At 41.0% G+C, this 22406-nt stretch overlaps 1 protein-coding gene across 1 annotated transcript in view; it reads left to right on the top strand.

Moving 5' to 3' along the window:
* Positions 1-820: 820 nt before the first annotated feature.
* The window catches only part of F13A1 (coagulation factor XIII A chain), a 188791-nt gene continuing 167205 nt past the window's right edge, over positions 821-22406 (top strand). Inside the window, exons 1-2 of the mRNA XM_059688531.1 lie at positions 821-948; positions 2758-2904. Of these exons, the coding sequence (XP_059544514.1) occupies positions 2775-2904 (130 nt within the window). The 5' untranslated portion in view covers positions 821-948; positions 2758-2774. The remainder of the gene's footprint in view (positions 949-2757; positions 2905-22406) is intronic.

Genomic DNA, 22406 nt, shown 5'->3' with positions numbered 1-22406 from the left:
AAGTTCATAGAATTGGCAGCAGAAAATTGAGAGAATGCGTAACAAAAATGGCATCTTTCCTTTTCTCTCCCTATGAAATTAGACCAAGGTCAGGGTTAGAAATTTGGAAGCAGTAAAAAGAGGGTTAGAAATAGGCATGACTTAAAATAGGAGTATTTAGAGATACAAAGACTCAGAAAAAAATATGGAAAATTTTAGAAGAAAATTTATTTTTTTCTCAATTAGTTGAAGATAAACCAAAGTGGTTTTCCAAAAAAAGGTGTTATTTTCTAATTTTTGTGGCCCTCTTAAAAGTATTTATTCACTTTCCCTCTGCCTGGGCATGCCCTCCTACGGGAAGTGTGTGGTTCGGTGTTGGCTGTGGCTCCGTGGATGGTTCAAGAACATATAGGCCATGTCCCTCAGCTTTATTTATACAAGAAGGACCTGGGCTCTTGCTTTACATGTGGTCACAGCGGTCTGTGACGACCTGTCTGCTGAAGTGCAGACCCTCCTGTCTGCCAAGCCCCACCTGCCTGGATGGCAAAATCCAGACCCTTCCCTGAGGCTGACCTAAGGGAAGGGGGCGGGGTCAGGCTGGCACTGCAGGGTCATTAGCTGATCCTCCTGGCCACCAAGTGAGGAGGGGTCGGCACAACTGGAGGTGGGCCTGGTGGGGAGAAGTGGGCTGGGAAACTGGGGGTCAGGGGGTGCTGGGCGGGAGGAGGGGCGCCTGCCAGAAGAGCAGAGCAGAATGGCAGAGTAAATAGAAAGTCCCGAAGCCGCTCACTTGTTCCAGCTGTCAGCAGGGGAGGAGAAACCCTGTGGGACTGGGGAGAAGGGAGGGAGCTGTTAGGAAGTTATTTAAGAGCCAACTTTCTTGTCGTTTCTTCCTGCGTCCTTTTGAGGAAGTACCCTAGAGACACACAGAGCCAGCCTGTGCTAGGACACCTCAGGAGGGGACCGCAGGTAAGCAGCCGGCCCTCCGGCCAGCATAGGCTTAGCCCCGCACCCAGAGGCTCCCCAGGGCCTACTGTGTCCACCCCCCCCCCCTGCGTCCCTCAGGGGGCTGCTGGGAGTGCAAGGGGCTGGAGTCCGAGGCAGCCCCACTTGAGCCATTGCCTGTTCTTGGCCCCTAGCTCCGCACCTACCTGGCCCTCTTCTGAGCGGGACTTCTCTCGGGTACCCCCTGAAGCTTTCTTGAAGGCACTGCTTGCTAAAAGGCCACCCAATGGGAATGGGGGGTTGGGGTCTTCCTCAGGGGAGCAGGCTAAGAAGAAGGGACACAGAAGGTTGGAGGGAGGAGGAAGTAGGGCTGTGTCGCCATGTGGGAGCTGAACTTGAGCACCTTCCCCTCCCCCAGACCTGGGAGAAGGGGTTGCTTCTGTCCACCTGCACAGGCGCTCAGGTCTCTGCTTTAGGGGTTCTCTCTCTCAGTTGGTACTGCATAGTTGCAAGTTCTGTGCTGTGCTCCCCTAAGCCCTCCCCTCCCTCAGGGACCTCCAGCCTCCCCTCCTTGCTATTTCCCACCAGAGGTCTGCTGTTTCCTGCCTTCTCTTGCCTCACTCCCTGCCTCCCTCGTTCACTAGAAACTGCCTGTAAATATGCCTGCAGGTATTTATGGCTGCCTGTTCCGACCCTATACTTCCAAACAGTGCTGTCTCCTTCCGAGACCAAACACCTTAGAAGTGATTCTCTTGTTTCCGGCTGTGTTGCCTTTACTCATCATGTTCTGGAACAGTCTCCTCTAGTTGCCTCTGTAACAGTGGCTCCTCATCTTTGGAGGGTGTGCCTGTTTTTTTCAAAATAGCCAAATCACCGGGAGTCATGATTGTGTAATCCAGGTGATCAAGGGACGCTTCATTGGGGCCAGAAACAAGGTCTCCCTTCATTTGGTCAGTTGATCAACAAGTACTTTTTGGGCACTGGCAGTAAGGTGTGGCGTTCACACTGGCTCTCTGCCTGCACACACTCCAATGGAAGGGAAGCGGGCTTGGAGCGAGGGCATTGCCAGCACCGCTGACCAAGTAAACTAGAGAATGGACTATTTACAGCCCTATCTACGATTGCACTGGTGCCTCCCTCTCTCTTGCCCAAACTCTCCATCTCCCATATTCTATTCCTTGTGATCTTGGAGCCAAAGCAGGTACCACCTTCTCACACCCTGCCCAGTTTACTTCCAAATTTTGTTGTGCGGGACCCTAACCGCCACTAGACCAAAAGCTCCCCAAGGCAAGAATCCTTCTGTCTTATCCCCTGAGGCATCCTGAGTGCCCGGACCACAGCCTGGCACGTAGCGGGCCCTCAATAACTATGGGTTAAATTAAATTGCAAACACGAATGCTTGGGAAGACACCACTTACCTGCACATGGTTGTCTGAGTTTATTCTTCAAAGTCTATACGAAGTGGGCCTGTGTACATGCACAAGAGAGTCAACATTTCTTACAAACATGTCTTACGTTTCTTACAAAATATTGCTTTAGGGGCAAGAGAAAAAAACCTTGCTCCCCAAACCTGTTACATTTTTTCTTTCTTCACATCAGCCCCCTTCCTTCTGCTTTCCGTATGCTTTGACAAATCTCCCCGAGATCCTCGGGGAACTCTACTCCATCGTGAGACGACCCATCACTGCCACTTCTCAGTTGTTATTTATGTGAAACCCAAAATGTGCTGCTCAAGTGCTATCACAGAGTTACGTCTGCGTCTCTATTTTTAATCCTTGTGTCAAATGTAACTGGCTTCGAATTCCTTTTCTGTGTGTCCTTTTCCCCTCCAAGGACTCGAGAAACTGAAAATGACGGAGACCCCCAGGCCCGCCTTTGGAGGCAGGAGAGCTGTCCCCCTCAACAACTCCAATGCTGAAGAGAACAACCCCCCCACTGAGGAGCTGCTGGGCCTGGTGCCCCGAGGTGTCAACCTGCAAGGTACCGGCCCCTCTGCCCCAGGCACACCGCCTGGCCCTCCCCCCACAGGCGCTGGCTCAGCACCCTCTGTCTCCCACAGAACATCTCTGTTTTAAAGAAAGGCCTCCAAAATCCTCGTCTGAGTGGTCAAATCACTGAAGACCTCATTCTTGTCCCAATTCTGCCACTTAATAGCTTTGTAATCTCAGGGATGGCACCCCTAGGAAGCGAGGGCACAGTAGTGGTCTCTTCCAGCCTTACCACTCTGTTTTTAAGAATGTTCTCTAGCTGGAAGTTTCCACTCCCAAATATTGTTGCTGTTTTGATTGTCTGGCTTGTGCTACCTTCCTTCTCCCCCTCCCTCCTCCCTCCTCCATCCACTGCTGTGAATTTCAGAGCTGGCGAGAGAGCCAGCCTGACAGTAATGGAGATGGAAGTCCTCTATTTCTCTCCAGAGCAGCCCGGAGGGCAGGCGAGGCAAGCTGCTTTCCCTGCTCTGGCCCCGCTGATCCCCAGGGACCTGCTCTGGGAGCAGCAGCCAGCAACTGACTTCCCCTCAGCCCTGTCAGCTGTGACAGGGCCCAGGTGCCACTGGTGGTTTGGTGGCACAGACACCATTCTCTTGGGCCAGGCAGGGACATTCAGACCCTTGTTCCTGAATGGCATCCAGCAGGGAGCACTTTTTGTCAGTAGCACACATGTACCAAGACCCACTTTTCCTCCTGACTGTGCTCTGTGTCTGGTTCCACCCGGGGGTATAAACACCCACGGTCACCCGGGGGCTGTGTGGTTAAGCCGCCTCCTCAGAAAGAGCCCAGCAGTTGAAAGAAAAGGAAGCACAGTGGTCATTTCCATAGTCCAGAAGGTCAGACACCACCTGACTGTGCCACCCTCATGTTCAGATGATTTGATATCCAATTGTGAAAACAGAGAGATATTCAGTACCATCCGTCAGGTACCATCCAAATTTGGAGGAGGGTCTTACAGAACAGAGGGCATCTTTAGCTGGGTAGAGGAACCGTGCCAAACTTGTAAACTTGTGGTTGTGGGCTCTCTCTCCCAGCAAGGGGCCACACTCTCTAAATCTGCACCATTAGAGTCACAGAACTGAGTTTCAAAGGACTGCTGCTCAGCTCATCTAAGCCCTCAGGTTTTAGGTTAGGAAACGGAGGCCAAAGCTAGAAATTGATGTTCAACTCCTTCACTGCCCAGAGCAGGAGTCTTTTTTTTTTTTAAGGCAAATAAGTTGGAAAATGTGCTGATGCCAAATTATCAAGCAGGTTACCTTGATGGATTCAGTTTTCTAGCACAATTCCCTTCTGGCAGAGAAGCCTGTGGGCCCTGGGGCAGGGTGCTGGAGGGAGTGGCAGAGAACAGAGAGGGGAGGCTCGGACCCACCGCTGAGGACTGTGAGCCTCACAGAGGCAGTGAGGGAAGTTCCTGTTCCCCAGCTGCCCCTCACTGCCCTGGGACTCAGGGCAAAGTCATGTAAGTGCCCCAACCACAATGTTTCCATCAGCAAATGGAAGCAACTTCACAGTTGTCATGAGGCTCAAATGGCCAGTGCCTGTGAGAGTCCCTGGCCCACAGCGCATGACCAATAAATGCTCACTGGTTTAGAATGTCAGTTATCACACCCTGCACGGTTCCTAGGGGGAATATGTACAGCCTACTCTCCTGTATATCTGAAATTTGAACAATATGTTGTCAGTGAGGAATCAAAACTGCCAGAGAACTTGAGCGTAGAGGTCAATTTTTAAAGAATCTTGTTTTACTGTTTTTTTGTTTATTTATTTTTGGAGGCAGAGGTGAGAATTATTTTGAACTAAATTATTTTGAAAAAATCTGTCCTTACTTGCTTGGTAGTCATATGTCCACAACCAAGTGACATTCTGGGGTAGTTTTACAGACCCTGGCATAGGAGTGTGAGTTCCCAAAGACTGTTTGTAGAATGAACAGTTGATGGCTTGAGAATTGAATGACTCAGCAGCCCTGGAGTCATTATAATCCTATTATTAGTAACAGCTTCCAGATTTCATAAACATGCACCCACTTACTATTTCTCACACAGATGAGCTAAGTGCTACATGCTATGAGGGTAGGGTCTCTGAACCCACAAAGCAGAATAGTAAGTCCCAGATGAGTAAGGCAGAAAAAAATAACAGAATATAGATCATCTGACCAAGTAAATCTATCTCCTAGTTATCTTTGCATTTCAAATTTCTGTTTAACTATGCTAAAAGAGTTTTCTGGCAATAAATATATCCATTTCTCCCCATGTGTCTAAATGCCATGTGTGAGAAATGCCATCTCCTTGCAGTTCACCCAGTGGCATTAGTGGCTCCAAGAGGACTTGTATCTCCCTGACTCCCTGTCTGACCATGACTTTGGCTCCAGGCACACAAAGCCCTAAATCAGACTCTCTCTCTCTCCTCATTTATTTCAATGGAAACTTTTTTCTAAAGTGTCCCTTAAGCAAGCTGCTCTTGTGTATTGACTGACAAAGGCAGACAAGCAAGAGGAGAAAGGGCGGGGCATGGGGTAGGGGGAGGAGATGGCAGATTTTTAATAATCCTATGGCAGTCAATGTATAAATTATATACTGAATGGATATAATACCTTTAATTCACAGCTTGCATAATTATTTGGCTAAGAATTATTTAGCCTATAACTCAAATGTATAAACTTAAGTAAGTTTCCTCCCATACAACAGCACAATATCTAAGAAAAATTGAAATATTTGAGGTGACAATGGAACCTTGGAAGTGGGGTCAGTCAGGGTGTTTGATGTCATTTGTGTTTCTAAGGATCCTTAATGCCCCCCTTTGAACTCAGTTATAGCTGAGAAAAGTATGTGAAAATCTCCTTAGATTGTTGGAATTTGCATCTATTCCTAATAGACTGCTCTGTATGCACTGCTGGTGTTTCTGAAAAATCACTCCATAACCTTCTTGTCTCAAAGGTTATTTTAGCAGGAGATGTAATGTTCAGGATCATAACCTTATATTCTTGGGCTGGTTTGACTCTGTATTATTAACAATAGGTGATCATTTGCAAGAGTAAACATAACACTAATTTGACAGGTCTAATGCACTGAATTCATACTGGAAAGCAAGTCTAGATCTATTCTTAAAAACCAAATGCAGGCAGAATCTAGTATTTATTAGCTTAATGAGGTCATGTGTCTTTCTGAGAATTTCTTCCCTCCCACTACTCCAAGCCAGAACTAAATCAACTAGTTAACTGGTTAATTATCAATTTGCCCTTTGTGCAGAGTAGACCTCTCTGGATTTAAGGTGATTGAAAGAATAAGAAAAGCATTCACAGTATGATTAAGAAATGATGTTGCATAGAAACAGTTCATCCTCTCGTTTGGTTTGAGGAAAACCACTTAGTGATGACCACCTATGTGTCAGGAGCTACACCACACTCTCTGGCGTCACAAAGATGAGTAAAACAGTCCCTGTTCTCAAGCATCTCTCCTTCTGGTCGATGAAACAAGTTAAAAGAATGACTACTAGTGTCAGTGGAGAGGAAAGGAGGGTGAGAGAGATGAATAGGAGTGCTCCAGGTAGACAAGTGCAAGGGATTCTATTTATAGCAGAGGGAACAGTATTTGTCAAGTAATGAGGACAAGAGAGGGAAGATGAGCCTGGGACAAATAGGCAGGCATCACACCATGACGGACTTTGAAGACCTTACTTTTCTTCCTGCTTGCAAAGGATTCTAAATAGTGGAACGGAATAATCAAGATTATCCTATCTAATAAAAGAGTGATATGCAAATTAACCATCACTTCACAATAAAGATGGCAGCACCCAGAGCCAATAAGGAGGGAATATGCAAATTAATGCGACAAAGATGGCAGCGCCAGCCAGAGAGTGGGCAGGAGGCGGAGGTTGGGTTGCCCCCACTGGCTCTGTGGCTGCCACCCAGACAAAACCATAGTGGCAGGGCCTAGGCAGAGGTGGTTAGGGGCAATCAGGTCAGGAGGGGAAGGCTGTTGAGGGTGATCAGGCCGGTGGTGGGGGAAGTTGTGGGCGAGCAGGCCAGCAGGGGGGGCCAGTTGGGGGCGAGTAGGCCAGCAAGAGGGGGGGGAAGTTGGGGGCAAGCAGGCCAGCAGGGGGGGTAATTGGGGGTGAGCAGGACAGCAGGGGGGTATCAGTTGGGGCCAAGCAGGCCAGCAGGGGGGGCAGTCAGGGGCAAGCAGACCAGTAGGGGGGCCAGATGGGGGAAAGCAGGCTGGCAGGGGGGGCAGTTGGGGGCAAGCAGGCCAGCAGGGGGGTGTAGTTGGGGGTGACCAGGCCAGCAGGGGGCCAGTTGGGGGCAAGCAAGCTGGTGGGGGCAGTTGGGGGTGATCAAGCTGGTGGGGGGCAGTAGGGAGCAATCAGGCCAGCAAGGGGGGGCAGTTGGGGGTGAGCAGGCTGGCAGGCAGAGTGGTTAGGGGCGATCAGGAAGGCAGGCAGGTGAGTGGTTAGGAGCCAGCAGTCCCAGATTACGAGAGGGATGTCTGACAGGTTCCAGATTGGAGGGGGTGCAGGGTGGGCTGAGGGACACCTCCCCAGGCATGAATTTCATGCACCAGGCCACTAGTGTTTTATAAAGGGAAAGCTCATGGTGAGGAGAAACTGGAGAGGAGATAATTTAGAGGCTGTTGAGATACTTTGGGGTAGAAAGAAATTGATTAGAAGCTGTTAGCCCCTGGGGAAGATGTTAGCCTCATTTCTCTTATTCTAGCTTCCTTTAAGCAGCTGAGCATTTCTTATACATTCTAGGTACAGGACATTTTTTATAGCAACAGTTAAAAAGCAAGCTGATTAAGAAAATGTTTTTAATCAGTCTAGCTAATGATACTTTAACGGCGATCCAAAACAAAAGAAATATTAGGAAAAAAACCTTTATTTTGTAGTTCTCACAATAAACAGACCATCTTCCTCATGGGCAGTATGTATGCCTATCATTTGGTAATAATATTAAAAAGATTGCAGGGAGAATTCAATTCACTCGGGAATTCCGAGGATATGAACCTAAACATTTAACTTATTTCAAGATTCCATCTGTGACAGGTATAATCATTTTTGGAAGAACATTTGTATAACCAAAGGAGAATATAATCCACTTTTTACATATTAGGGAAAGGGTAGGGGGACAGGGAGGCAGCTGGCTCATGGGGAGAGATTATTTTTTAACAATCCATTTTCTGATGTGTTTAAAATTAGGCTAAATTGTGGTAAGTAGACTTTTTGAAAGCTGTCACTTTGAAAGAGTGAGCTGCCAAGTTCCCAGCTATAATATTTCTCTAAAAAACAAAAAAGTAACTTAGCAATGAGTTGCCCCATTTTGCCAGGAACTTGGCTTGGACAGGGAGAAGCAAATTAATTTCCTGTTTGTGGCAAATGGAGCTTGGATGATGAGATGGCTCTTTTGGTTTAAACTACATTTCGTTAAGCAATACACAAAGCAAAAATCAATATGCCAGCTTAACAAATGTATATCGAGTACCTCCTCCATGGGAAGGGGCAATACTAAGAAAAATGAACAACAGGAAAAAACTATATTTGTAAATCTATGTTTGACTTGATCCCTGGATGACTCTCCAGACTCTGGAGTCCAGAACAATGAAAGAAGTGTTGTTTAATCAGTGGTGTTGGGGACGTCAGCTCATTGCCCAACGTTGGGGCAAACCCTAGTAAGTGTATAGACCTCTTAGGGGATGGCACTGGAAGAAGGGCAGCCTGGTCGCCACGTCCTTCTCCTTCTAGAGAATAAACTGTGTGTCTTCTAAGTTCCACTACAGGCTAGATCATTGTTTCTTTAAACTCTTGACTTCTCAGTGTAGCTTTTAAGCTTTCATAGTTTAGTCTTTTTATTTTTAAATAAAATGTTTTCCTTCACTTAAATCATCTTAATAATTTTTAAGAAATCATATGGAGAAATTGTATTTACCATTGCATTTGTTTTTCCCCTATTTAAAGGACCAATGTGATTTCTTATGATTTTTTTCTTTCTTCCTGAAGGCATTGAAAGGAGAAAATTATTCCATCTACCTATCGACATTTGGGAAAAGAAAAGGAAGTCTGTGTGCTCAGAAAACATTTTATTATTTAGTCCCCACACTACCACCATTTTTCAGATGAGAAAACTGAGGCACAGGAAGTTTATATAACTTGTCCAAAATCACAAAGATAGTAAATGTCAGAGTTGGGATTTAAGTCCAGGAAGTCTGGCTCCAGAATCCACACTCTTATCCACTATGCTATTCTGTCTCCTAATAATAACAATAGCTACATAATAAAAATTGTTGATAATTTACTTGTTGCCCGACACTGTGTTGGAACACTTTACAACATGTTTTTCACTCGATAAATTTTTTGTTGTTGACAATATTACAAATGTCTCCCATTTACCCACTTTGCCCCCCTCCACCTATCAACCCTATGAGATACTTTGTTGCCTTTTTAAATATAAGAAAACTAGGCTCAAAAACATTAAATAACTTTTTTGAGGTTGCACAATTAGTAAATAGTGAAGCACCTTCCAAAACATGTTCTGCAAACTACTCCACAAAATAGTTTGCATGGTCATTTAGATTTGGAAAACATTGTAGTGGTAGGACATTTGCAATGTGTATTAGCATGTTAAAGCCTCCCATAAACCTCACAAGAGTCCAGCATTTCCCAAACTGCTTTAACGACCATGGAACTCTTACTTATCCCAATACGTATCAATATCCCATGGGACTAGCCCTTTCCCGCACTACCTCAGGGATGGACCGAGGCACTACATTAGCAGGTTCACTAGACTCAGGTGCAGAACTGGAAAGTCAGGTTTCTGTCTGCAGTGAGAATTAAAGCCAGTGAGAAGTAGATACCAAAAATATGTTTGAATTTCTCTCTCCAGCTTTATGTTTCCATGTAGGCAGAGCTGCTTGGGAAGCCAAGGCAGTAAGCTAACCTGCTCATTCCTCAGGGGCATATTATCATGGGGATGGGCATGGGAAGAAGTGAGGCAAATCCTGGCAGTACTGCAGGACCAGAGCATTCATTCTCTACAGGCAGACTAGACTTGCCCATCCCTCACCTGGAATGCTGCAACAGCCTCCCAGTTGACCTTCTGCCTCCAACCTGTCATCATCCAATCCCTTTTCCAGGCTGCCACCAGAAGTACTTTAAACGTGTATAATCATGACAGTTTGCAACTTCAGATTCTTCCCTAGGTCACAATAGTGCAAACTCCTAAGAAGTCTGCAGGGCTTGTGGGAGCAGCTCCTGCCTACTCTGCCATTGTGATCCCACTACCATGCTTCAGACAACCAATCATCTTTCAAATTTTTAAGTAAACCAAGTGCCCTCTTGCTTCAGTCTTCACTCATTCTCCTCTCTCCCTGAAACATTCTTCTCCCCACCTCTTTCTACCTGCATAACTTGCTCATCTTTCAGACCACTGCTTATGCCTCACTTCTTCCAGAAAGCTTTCTTAACCCCCTCTAATCTGGCTTAGCGGCTGTCCTATACCTCCTAGAAACCTCCCTCACCCGATATCCTGTACTTCCTTTATCAGAGTATTCATGACACGTATCAGAGCTATCTGTTCACTTTTTAGTGTCTACCACTGTGCTTGTATTATTTAGGTCATGACATAATCAGCATTTATATTCATGTCTTGAATGCCAATATAAAATAGCACACTTATAATACGCCTGGAGGACAGGAAGTTAGAAAGGATATTAAATACATTGAATATATACTTAGGGTCTCAAATTATCTTAAGAACTTGGAACAATTAACCAAATTTAATACAATGGAATTCAATATTAGTGCATGTAAGGCCTTAAAAGTGAGCTAGAACAGAGAAAACAATTGCATAAATAGATGTGGCTAAATAGCAATGTAATTAACTGGCTTGTATGAGTCTGGAATGAATTTTAATCCACTACTGGTAAAAATTACATCATAATGTCCTTTTAAGGCTTTTGCTTCACCAAATGCTTAATGTTAATCAACAATATAAGAGTATTCAAAACACTAATGATAGCTTGGCCTGAACTAGTAGAAACATACTATTTCTTTTGACAGATGTAGTGGTCTCACTGTTTTTCATCTAGAAAACGAGAGCTAGAGTAATGTATTATTTATTTATTTTTAAATTTAATTAAATTTAGTTTTTTCCATCACCATTTATCCCCTCTATACCCTCTTCTCATGTCCTATACCTCCTAGAAACCTCCCTCACCCAATATCCTGTACTTCCTTGGTTTAAGTCAGACAGAAGGATAAATACTGTAAGATTTCGCTTACATGTACATGTGAAGTTAAAAAAGCAAAACTCAGAGACACAAAGACAAACTGATGTTGCCAGAGGGGAGGGGAGTGTGGGTATCTGTGAAAAGGTGAATGGCATTAAGAGGTACAAAGTTCCAGTTATAAAATAAATAAGTCATGGGTATATAATGCACATAGAGAATATAGCCATTAATGTCATAAAGACTTCTGCAGATGGTTACTAGACTTATCATGATGATCACTTTGTATGATATCAAATGTCAAATCACTATCTTCTCCCTTCCCCCGCACAATTACCACACTGTTGTCCATGTCCATGAGTGAAATAAGCCAGTCAGAGAAAGACAAGTACCATATGATTTCACTCATATATGGAATCTAATGAACAAACTGAGTTAACAAGCAAAATAGAGACAGACTCATGGAGAGCAGGCTGACAGCTCTGGGAGTAATGGGGGAAGCAGGGGTGAGGAGGGATTGAGCAATAAAGAAAAAAAATAGAATATATTTAATTCCAAGGAAAATACCACAGGAGATAAATTTATAAAATGGAATATATATTCCAGAACAGAGTAACGAGTAAAAGATATGGAAATTATTTCTTAAGAAATAAAGATATGAAGAATGCTTTACTTAGAGGAAACCTTACAGTGGTCTTTAAACTTGGAGTGCCAGATGAAATGAATAAAACGTATTCTATATTTATCCAGAAGTCAGAACCAGGATCCATGGTTAAAAACATACAAGGAAGCAAATGTCAGTTCATATTAGGAGGATTTTTCAGATAATTAGATTTGTTTAAAAAAAATGAACTAGGGACATCTATAATACTTGCAACAATAAAGATAATTTTTAAAAAAAAAATGAACTGTTTTTTTATGTGAGATGGTAGGTTCCCTGTTCAGATGGAGGCCTAATTATTAGGGCTTTCATGGAGATATTTTATGTAGTATATAGCAGGTCTCCAGATGGTCTACAAAGTACTTGTGCTCTCTGAGATTCTGTGAGGCTAAAATATCAGTATATTTTTCCTATTGTTGCTGAAGAATAAAGAGTTAATTAAACTCTACTTCTGAGGAATTAAGATATTTAGACTGTTTGAAAAAGAAACATTACTAAAAACATAGTCCAAAAAAAGAGAACCAGGCAAGTTGGTTACTAAGGTCCTTTTAAACTGGGACATTTATGATTCTTCAGCTCTTTCTTTCCTTTATCTTAATTAAAGTACAGTGGGGCCTTGACTTACGAGTTTAATTAGTTCCATGACGGAGCTCATAACTCAAATTACTCGTATGTCAAATCAAAAAGTGAACGAGTGAGACAGGTGATGCTGGGCTGATGTTGTGGCGTTCACTGTGACGTTCGCTGCGCCAACTAGCGGTGGGGTATCTGAAGCTGGTTCGTAACCCGAATTTTAGCTCGCAGCTCAAAGCAAAAAATCGGCCGAGAGATGGCTTGTATCTTGAAAAACTCGTTAGTCGGGACACTTGTAAGACAAGGCCCCACTGTATAGTTGACATACAATATTATATTAGTTTCAAGATAGTGATTTGACATTTGATATCATACAAAGTGATCATCACGATAAGTCTAGTAACCATCTGCAGAAGTCTTTATGACATTAATGGCTATATTCTCTATGTGCATTATATACCTATGACTTATTTATTTTATAACTGGAACTTTGTACCTCTTAATGCCATTCACCTTTTCACAGATACCCGCACTCCCCTCCCCTCTGGCAACATCAGTTTGCCTTTGTGTCTCTGAGTTTGTTTCTATTTTGCTTTGTTTGTTCATTTGTTTTGCTTTTTTAACTTCACATGTACATGTAAGCGAAATCTTACAGTATTTATCCTTCTGTCTGACTTAAACCAATCACCATTATACCCTCTAGGTCCATTCATGTTGTTACAAATGGCAATATTTTATTCTTTTTATGTCTGAGTAATATTCCATTATATATATATATATATAACATCTTCTTAATCTATTCATCTATAGATCTATAGATAGACACTTAGGTTGCTTCCATATCTTGGCTATTGTAAATAAAGCTGAAATGAACACAGGAGTACATCTATCTTTTCAAATTAGTAAATTTTTTCTTTGGATAAATTGTCAGAAGTGGAATTGCTGGATCATTTGGTAGTTCTATTTTAATTTTTTTGCGGAACCTCTGTACTTTTTTTCATAGTGGCTGCACCAATTTACAATCCCACCAACAGTGTCTGTGGGTTCCCTTTTCTTCACATCATCACCAACACTTGCTCTTTGTTGTCTTTTTTATAACAGTCATTCTGACTGTGTGAGGTGATAACTCATTGTGGTTTGGATTTGCATTTCCCTGATCATTAGTGATGTCATGCATCTTTTCTACATATGCCTGTTGGCCATCTGAATGTCTTCTTTGGAGAATTGTCTATTCTGGACCACTGCTCATTTTAGCTAGATTATTGTTGTTTTATTTTGAGTTGAGTTTTTAAATATATTTCGGATACTACCCCCTTATAGAATATATTATTTGTGCATATCTTCTTCCATAGGTTTATTATTATTATTATTATCATTATTATTATTTTAAAGAATAGTTTATTGATTTTTAGAGAGAGAGTAAGGGAGAGGGAGAGAGACAGAAACATCTCTGTGAAAGTGCAACATCAATCTGGTGCCCCCCACAAACCCCCTACCAGGAATGGAACCACAATTCTGGCATATGCCCTGACTGGGAATCGAACTGGCAACCTCCTGGTGTAAGGGACCACAACCATCTGAGCCACACCGGCCAGGGTGGTTGTCTTTTTGTTTTGTTGATGTTTTCTTTGCTGTGCATAAGCTTTTTAGTTTAATGAAGTTCCATTTGTTTATTTTTGCTTCTGTTGCCCTTGCTTGGGGAGACATACCCTAAAGAATTATTGCTAAGACTGATGTCAAAGAGTTGATTGCCTATATTTTCTTCTAGGAATTATGGTTTTACATTTAAATCTACAATCCATTTTGTGTTTATTTTTGTACATAACATAAGAAAATGGTCCAGTTTCATTTTTCTGCATGTAGCTCTCCAATTTTCCCAGCACAATTTTTTAAGAGACTGTCTTTTCCCCATAGTATATTTTTGCCTCTTCAGTTATAAATTACTTGATCATATAAGTGTGGCTTTATTTCTGGGCTCTCTGTTCTGTTCCATTGATCTATACATCTGTTTTTGTGCCTGTACCATGCTCTTTTGATTACTGTAATTTTGTAGTATAGTTTGCAATCAGGTAACATACTTTCAACTGGTTCCTTCTTTCTCAAGATTGCTTTGGCTATTTGGAATCTTTTGTGGTTCTATAACAAATTTTACAATTATTTGTTCTAGATATGTGAAAATTCATATTTCATAGAGATTGCATTGAACAATATTAGTTCTTCCCATCAATGAGTATGATATATTCTTCCATCTATTTGTGTCTTCTTCAATTTCTTTCATCAAAGTCTTAAACTTTTCAGAGTACAGTTCTTTCAACTGTTTGGCTAAACATTCCTTTTTGAGGCAGTTGTAAATGAGATTATTTTTTATATTTCTCTTTCTGATATTTTATTATTAATGTACAGGAATGCAACAGGTTTCTGTATATTAATTTTGTATCTTGCAACTTTACTGAATTTATTTATTAGTTAATAATAGTTCTTTGGATGAATCTAGGATTTTCTATATGTAGTATCATGTCATCTTCAGAAATGAAAGAGGAGAAATGACAACTGATACCAGAGAAATATAAAGGATCATAAGAGAGTACTATGATCAATCATACACCAACAAATTGGACAACCTACAAGAAATGGATGATTGACCTGGAATATTGATAATTATAGGGAAATTGACCTATATTATATTTTTATTTTTTATATTGTCTTTGTCTGGTTTTGGTATCTGGGTACTGCTGGCCTTGCAGAATGAGTTTGGAAGCATTCTTTCCTCTTCAATTTTTTGGAATACATGACAGTTTTACTTCTTCCTTTCCAGTTGGATAGCTTTTATTTCTTTTTCTTATCTGATTGCTATGTTTAAGACTTCCAATACTGTATTAAATGAAAGTGATAAGAGTGGGCATTCTGTTTTTATTCCTTATCTTAGAGAAAAAGCTTCCAATTTTTTCAGCATTGAGTATGATGTTAGCTGTGGGGTTTGTCATATATGACCTTGATTATGTAAAGATACATTTCCTCTATCTCCAAATATTGAGCGTTTTCATTATAAATGAATGTTGAATTTTGTCAAATCTTTTTCTGCATATATTGAGATGATCATGTGCTTTGTATATTTTATTTTTGTTGATGTGGTCTATCACATTGAATGTGAATATTGAACTATCTTGCATCTCTGGAATAAATCTAGATTAATCATGGTGTATGATCTTTTTAATGTACTGGCAAAATCATTTTGCTAATGTTTTATAGAGTATTTTGCATCTATGTTCATCAGGGATATTGACCTGTAATTTTTCTTTCTTTTTTTATATATTGCCTTTGTCTGGTTTTGGTATCAGGGTAATGCTGGCCTTGCAGAGGGAGTTTGGAAGTATTCCATTTTCCTCAATTTTTTGGAATACTTCGGAAAACTTTGAGAATACTAACTTTAGTTAGTAGTTATTGCTCTGTTCAGATTTTCTGTTTTCTTCTGATTCAGACTCAGAAGATTGTATATTGATAGAAATTTACCCATTTCTTCTAGGTTGTCCAATTTATTGGTGTATAATTGATCATAGTATCTTTTATGATCTTTTGTAGTTTCCTGGTGTCAGTGTCACTTCTCCTCTTTCATTTCTGATTTTATTTATTTTTGCCCTCCCACTTTGTTTGTTTGTGGGGTTTTTTGGTAAGCCTGGCTAACAGTTTATCACTTTTGTTTGTTTGTTTCAAAGAACCAGCTCTTAGTTTCATTGATCTCTTCTGTTGTTTTATATTTATTTATTTTTTCTAAAAAACATTTATTCTTTTTTTATGATTTTTTTATTGCTTAAAGTAATACATAGGGTATTACATATGTGTCCATTTTTCCCCCCCGCCCTAGACAGTCCCCTAGCCTCCCCTACCCCCCAGTGTCTTATGTCCATTGGTTATGCTTATATGCATGCATACAAGTCCTTTGTTTGATCTCTTACCTCCCTACCTCCTGCCCCCCAACCCTCCCTGGCCTTCCCGCTGCAGTTTGACAATCTGTTTGAGGCAGCTCTGCCTCTGTATCTATTATTGTTCAAAAGTTTATAATGGTCTCTATTATCCATGAATGAGTGAGATCATGTGGTATTTTTCCTTCATTGACTGGCTTATTTCACTTAGCATAATGCTCTCCAGTTCCATCCATGCCGTTGCAAATGGTAAGAGTTCCTTCCTTTTTAGAGCAGCATAGTATTCCATCGTGTAGATGTACAACAGTTTTCTAATCCACTCATCTACTGATGGGCACTTAGGCTGTTTCCAGATCTTAGCTATGGTGAATTGTGCTGCTATGAACATAGGGGTGCATATATCCTTTCTGATTGGTGTTTCTGGTTTCTTGGGATATATTCCTAGAAGTGGGATCACAGGGTCAAATGGGAATTCCATTTTCAGTTTTTTGAGGAAACTCCATACTGTCTTCCATAGTGGCTGCACCAGTCTGCATTCCCATCAGCAGTGCACAAGTGTTCCTTTTTCTCCACATCCTCTCCAGCACTAGTCGTTTGTTGATTTGTTGATGATAGCCAGTCTGACAGGTGTGAGATGGTACCTCATTGTTGTTTTGATTTGCATCTCTCGGATGATTAGTGACTTTGAGTATGTTTTCATATGTCTCTTGGCTTTCTGAATGTCCTCTTTTGAAAGGTGTCTATTTAGGTCTTTTGCCCATTTTTTGATTGGATTGTTTATCTTCCTTTTGTTAAGTTGTATGAGTTCCCTATAAATTTTGGAGATTAGGCCCTTATCAGATATGACATTGGCAAATATGTTTTCCCACACAGTGGGTTTTCTCGTTATTTTGTTGATGGTTTCTTTTGCTGTGCAGAAGCTTTTTATTTTGATGTATCCCATTTTTTCATTTTCTCTTTAGTTTCATGTGCCCTAGGAGCTGTATCAGTGAAGAAATTGCTTTGGCATATGTCTGAGATTTTGTTGCCTTTGGATTCTTCTAGAATTTTTATGGTCTAAAAACATTTATTCCTTTAGTTCTTAAAAGCTTTATTACTGAAATTATTACATATGTCCTTTATTTTGCCCCATTGACCCCTTCTAGCCTGCCCCACCCCACACCCCAGGCTTTCATCACCCTATTGTCTGTGTCCATGGGTTATGCATATATGGATACAAGTTCTTTGGTTGATCTCTTACCAACCACACACCCACCCCTGCCTTCCTTCTGAGGTTCAAAAGTCTGTTCCATGTTTCTATGTCTCTGGATCTATTTTCTTCATCAGTTTATTTTGTTCATTAGGTTCCACATATGAGTGAGATCATGTGATACTTGTCATTCTCTGACTGGCTTAGCCTAATACTCTCCAGGTCCCTCTATGCCAGTGGTACTTAACCTTCCTAATGCCATGACCATTTAATACAGTTCCTCATGTTGTGGTGACCCCAGCCATAAAATTATTTTCGTTGCTATTTCATAACTGTAATTTTGCTACTGTTATGAATTGTAATGTAAATATCTGATATGCAGGATGTATTTTCATTGTTACAAATTGAACATAATTAAAGCATAGTGATTAATCACAAAAACAATATGTAGAGCAGACCCACAGGTTGAGAACTGCTGCTCTATGCTGTCTCAAGGGTAAGAGATTCTTCTTTTTTACTGCTGCATAGTATTCCATGGTATATATGTACCACAGCTTTTTTGTCCACTCATTTACTGATGGGCACTTGGGCTGTTTCCAGATCTTAGCTATTGTAAATTGTATTGCTGTGAACATAGGGGTGCATACATTCTTTCTGGTTGGTGCTTTGGGTTTCTTAGGATATATTTCTAGAAGTGGGATCACCAGGTCAAATGGCAATTCCACATTTAATTTTTTGAGGAAACTCCATACTGCTTTCCATAATGTCTGCACCTATCTGCTTTCCCACCAGTAATGTATTAGAATTACCTTTTCTCCACATCATCGCCAACACTTGTCGTTTGTTGATTTGTTGATGATAGCCATTTTAAAAGGTATGTCCACTTTGGAGAAGTGTCTATTTATGTCCTTTGCCCATTTTTAAATTGGATTATTTATTTTCCTTTTGTTAAGTTGTATGAAGTCCTTATGCATTTTAGATATTAACCTTTTATCAGATGTATCATTGCCGAATATGTTCTCACAAACATCGGGCTCCCTTTTCATTTTGTTGATGGTTTCTTTGCTGTTCAGAAGTTTTTCAGTTTGATGTAATCCCATGTGTTTATTTTCTCCTTAGTTTCCTTTGCCCTAGAAGATGTGTCCTCAAACATATTGCTACAAGAAATATCTGAGATTTTGCTGCCTGTGGTTTCTTCTAGGGTTTTTATGGTTTTGTGACTTGCATTTAAGTTTTTCATTCCTTTTTAGTTTATTTTTGTATATGGTGTGAGTTGGTGGTCTAGTTTCATTTTTTGCATGTATCTGTCCAATTTTCCCAACACCATTTATTGAAGAGACTCTCTTGACTCCGTTGTATGCCCTTGCCTGCTTTGTCAAATATTTTTTTAAATATATTTTATTGATTTTTTTACAGAGAGGAAGGGAGAGGGATAGAGAGTTAGAAACATCAATAAGAGAGTAACATTGATCAGCTGCCTCCTGCACACCTCCTACTGGGGATGTGTCTGCAACCAAGGTACATGCCTTTGACCAGAATCGAACCTGGGACATTTCAGTCCATAGGCCAATGCTTATCCACTGAGACAAACCGGTTAGGGCAGCTTTGTTAAATATTAATTGAGCATAACAGCTTGGGTCAATTTCTGGGGTCTCTGTTCTGTTCCATTTATCTATATGCCTGTTCTTATACCAGGCTGTATTTACTGCAGTGGCTTTGTAGTATAACTTTAAATCTGATATTGTGATCCCTCAACTTTATTTTTCGTTCTCAAGATTGCTGCTGCTATTTGGTGTCTTTTTTGGTTCCATATAAATTTTTGGAGTATTTGGTCTAGAACTGTGAAATATGCTATTGTTATTTTAATAGGGATTGCATTAAATATATAGATTGATTTAGGTAGTATGGTCATTTTAATGATGTTAATTCTACCAATCCATGAACACAGTATATTCTTCCACTTGTTTATATCTTCCTCTATCTCTTTTTTCAACATCCTGTAGTTTTCTAAGTACAAGTCTTTTGCCTCCTTGGTTCAGTTTATTTCTAAGTGTCTTAATTATTTTGTTGCAATGGTAAATGGGATTGTTTGTTTAGTTTCTTTTTCTGAGAATTCATTATTGGCATATAAAATGCCATCTATTTCTGGATGTTAATTTTGCATCCTGCTACATTGCCAAATTCATTTATTAAATCTAGTAGTTTTTGGTGGAGTCTTTAGGGTTTTCTATGTACGATATCATGTCATCTGCAAATAATGAGAGTTTTACTTCCTCCTTTCCATTTTGGATGTCTTTCATTTCTCCTTCTTGTCTGATCACTGTGGCTAGCACTTCCAGTACTATGTTGAGTAAGAGTGGTGAAAGTGAACATCCCTGTCTTCTTCCTGTTCTTAGGGGAGATGGTTTTAGTTTTTGCCCATTGAGTATGATGTTGGCTATAGGATTGTCATATATGGTTTTTATTGTGTTGAGGTATCATCCCTCTATTTCCACTTTGCTGACAATTTTTATCACAAATGGGTGTTGGGTCTTATCTAATGTTTTTTCTGCATCTATTGATGTGATTATGTGATTTTTGTCTTTAAATATGTTTATGTGATGTATAACATTTATTGATTTGCAAATATTGTATCAGCCTTGCATTCCTGGAATAAATACCACTTGGTCTTGGTGTATGACTTTTTAATATATTGCTGGATGCCATTTGCTAATATTATGTTGAGGACTTTAGCACATATGTTCATCAGGGATATTGGTCTGTAATTCTCTTTCTTTGTAGTGCCTTTATCTGGTTTTGTTATTAGGATAATACTGGCCTCATAAAAAGATATTGGAAGTGGTCCCTCCTCTTGGATTTTTTGGAGTAGCTTGAGGAGGATAGGTGTTAGTTCTTTGAATGTTTGGTAAAACTCCCCTATGAAGACACCAAGGACAGGGCTTTTATTTGCTGGGAGTTTTTTGTTTGTTTGTTTGTTTTTAATTACTGCTTCTATTTCATCAGTTATTATGGACCTATTCAGGTTTTCTGATTCTTCCTGATTCAGTTTTGGAAGATTGTATTTCTCTAGGAATTTGTCCATTTCAACCACAGTGTCCAGCTTGTTGGTATGTAGTTATTTATAATATTTTATTACAGTCCTTTGTATTGCTGTGGTGTCAGTTGTTATTTCACTACTATTGTTTCTGATTTTATTTATTTGGGTCCTCTCTTTTTGTTTCTTGATGAGTCTGGTTAAGGGTTCATCTATCTTGTTTATCTTTTCAAAGAATCAGCTCTTGGTTTCATTAATTTTTTCATTGTTTTTAGTCTCTATGTCATTTATTTCTGCTCTAATCTTTATTATTTCCTTCCTTCTACTTATTCTAGGCTTTTCTTGTTTTTCTAATTCTTTCAGTTGTAAGATTAAATAGTTTATTATTAATTTTTCTTGTTTTTGAGGTAGACCTGTAGTGCTAGGAACTTCCTTCTCAGGACTGCTTTTGCTGTGTCCCAGAGATTTGGGATTGTTGTTTGTTCATTTTCATTTGTCTCATTTATTACTTGATCTCATTGGTAACACATTCATCCTATATAATAAAAGGCTAATATGCAAATCGACTGAACAGCTGAACAACTGGTAACTATGACATGCACTGACCACCAGAAGGCAAATATTTAATGCAGGAGCTGCCCCCTGGTGGTCAGTGTGCTCCCATAAGGGGAGCACCACTCAGCCAAAAGCCGGGTTCACACTGGAGAGTGCAGCTGTGGTGATGGGAGTCTCTCCTACCTTCACAGCAGTTGGACATCCCCTGAGGGCTCCTGGACTGTGAGAGGGCTCAGGCCTAGCTGAGGGACACCCCCCCAAGTGCACGAATGTCGTGCACCAGGCCTCTAGTTGTTTAATAACATGCTTTTTGGGCTCCATGTTTTTTAATGTTTTTGTGTGTTTTTAATGTGGTTGATTTCTAATTTCATTCCATTGTGATCTGAAAAGATTCTTGATATAATTTCAATCTTCTTGAACTTGTAGAGACTTACTTAATGTCCTAACATGTGTTCTATGTTTGTGAAAGATCCATGTGCACTTGAGAAGAATGTATATTCTGCAGCTTTGGGTGAAATGTTCTATAAATGTCAATTAAATCCATCTGATCCATTGTGTCATTTAGAGTCATTGTTTCCTAGGGGAGCTCAGCTAGCCCTTTCATACCTCAGCACTTCCTACCAGTCTCTCTGCAGTCTCTTCTTTCCATCCTGGGTCTCTCCAACTAGTCTTTGGTTGAATATTCAGGACTATAAGCCCGGTGCACAAAAATTTGTGCACTGGCAGGGGGGAGGGGTCCCTCAGCCCAACCTGTGCCCTCTCACAGTCTGGGACCCCTCAGGAGATAATCACCTGCTGGCTTAGGCCCGTTCCCCTGGTGGCAGATGGCATGCCCAATCCTGCAGTGTCTGCCCCGTCTCCCCAGGTCGCACACAGCAAGCCCAGATCCCACACTGGGGCGGGCAGTGGCTGGGGATCACGCTGCCACCTGCCCCACCTGCCCCACCCGCCCTGCCCCGAACACAGCAGGCCAGGATCTCGCTCTGGGGCAGCCAGCAGCTGGGAATTGGGCTGCCACCAGCCCCAGGTGGGGAGGCTCAGCAGATCTGCCTGCAGTATGCAAATTAGCAACCTTCTTTGTTGGCAGTTAATTTGCATATCACACTGATTAACCAATGGGAGGTGTAGCAAAGGTACAGTCAATTACCATGTTTGTCTATTATTAGATAGGATGGTTTTCCTGTGTTTTAGTTCTAATTCCAATTGTAGTTCCTGGGAGTATGTTAGTGTAGCTCCCAGTTACTCAGCTTCCGCTGCCATTTTGCAATCCCTTTCTATTGTTTTATTTATTTTTTATTTTAGTATTTACTTCACTTATTTTTTTCTTATCTTTGTTATCTTCATTCTTC

Source organism: Myotis daubentonii, chromosome 3, assembly GCF_963259705.1.
Source record: "Myotis daubentonii chromosome 3, mMyoDau2.1, whole genome shotgun sequence".
In the NCBI taxonomy this organism is placed as follows: Eukaryota; Metazoa; Chordata; class Mammalia; order Chiroptera; family Vespertilionidae; genus Myotis; species Myotis daubentonii.
This window is presented reverse-complemented; position numbering and strand designations above follow the sequence as displayed.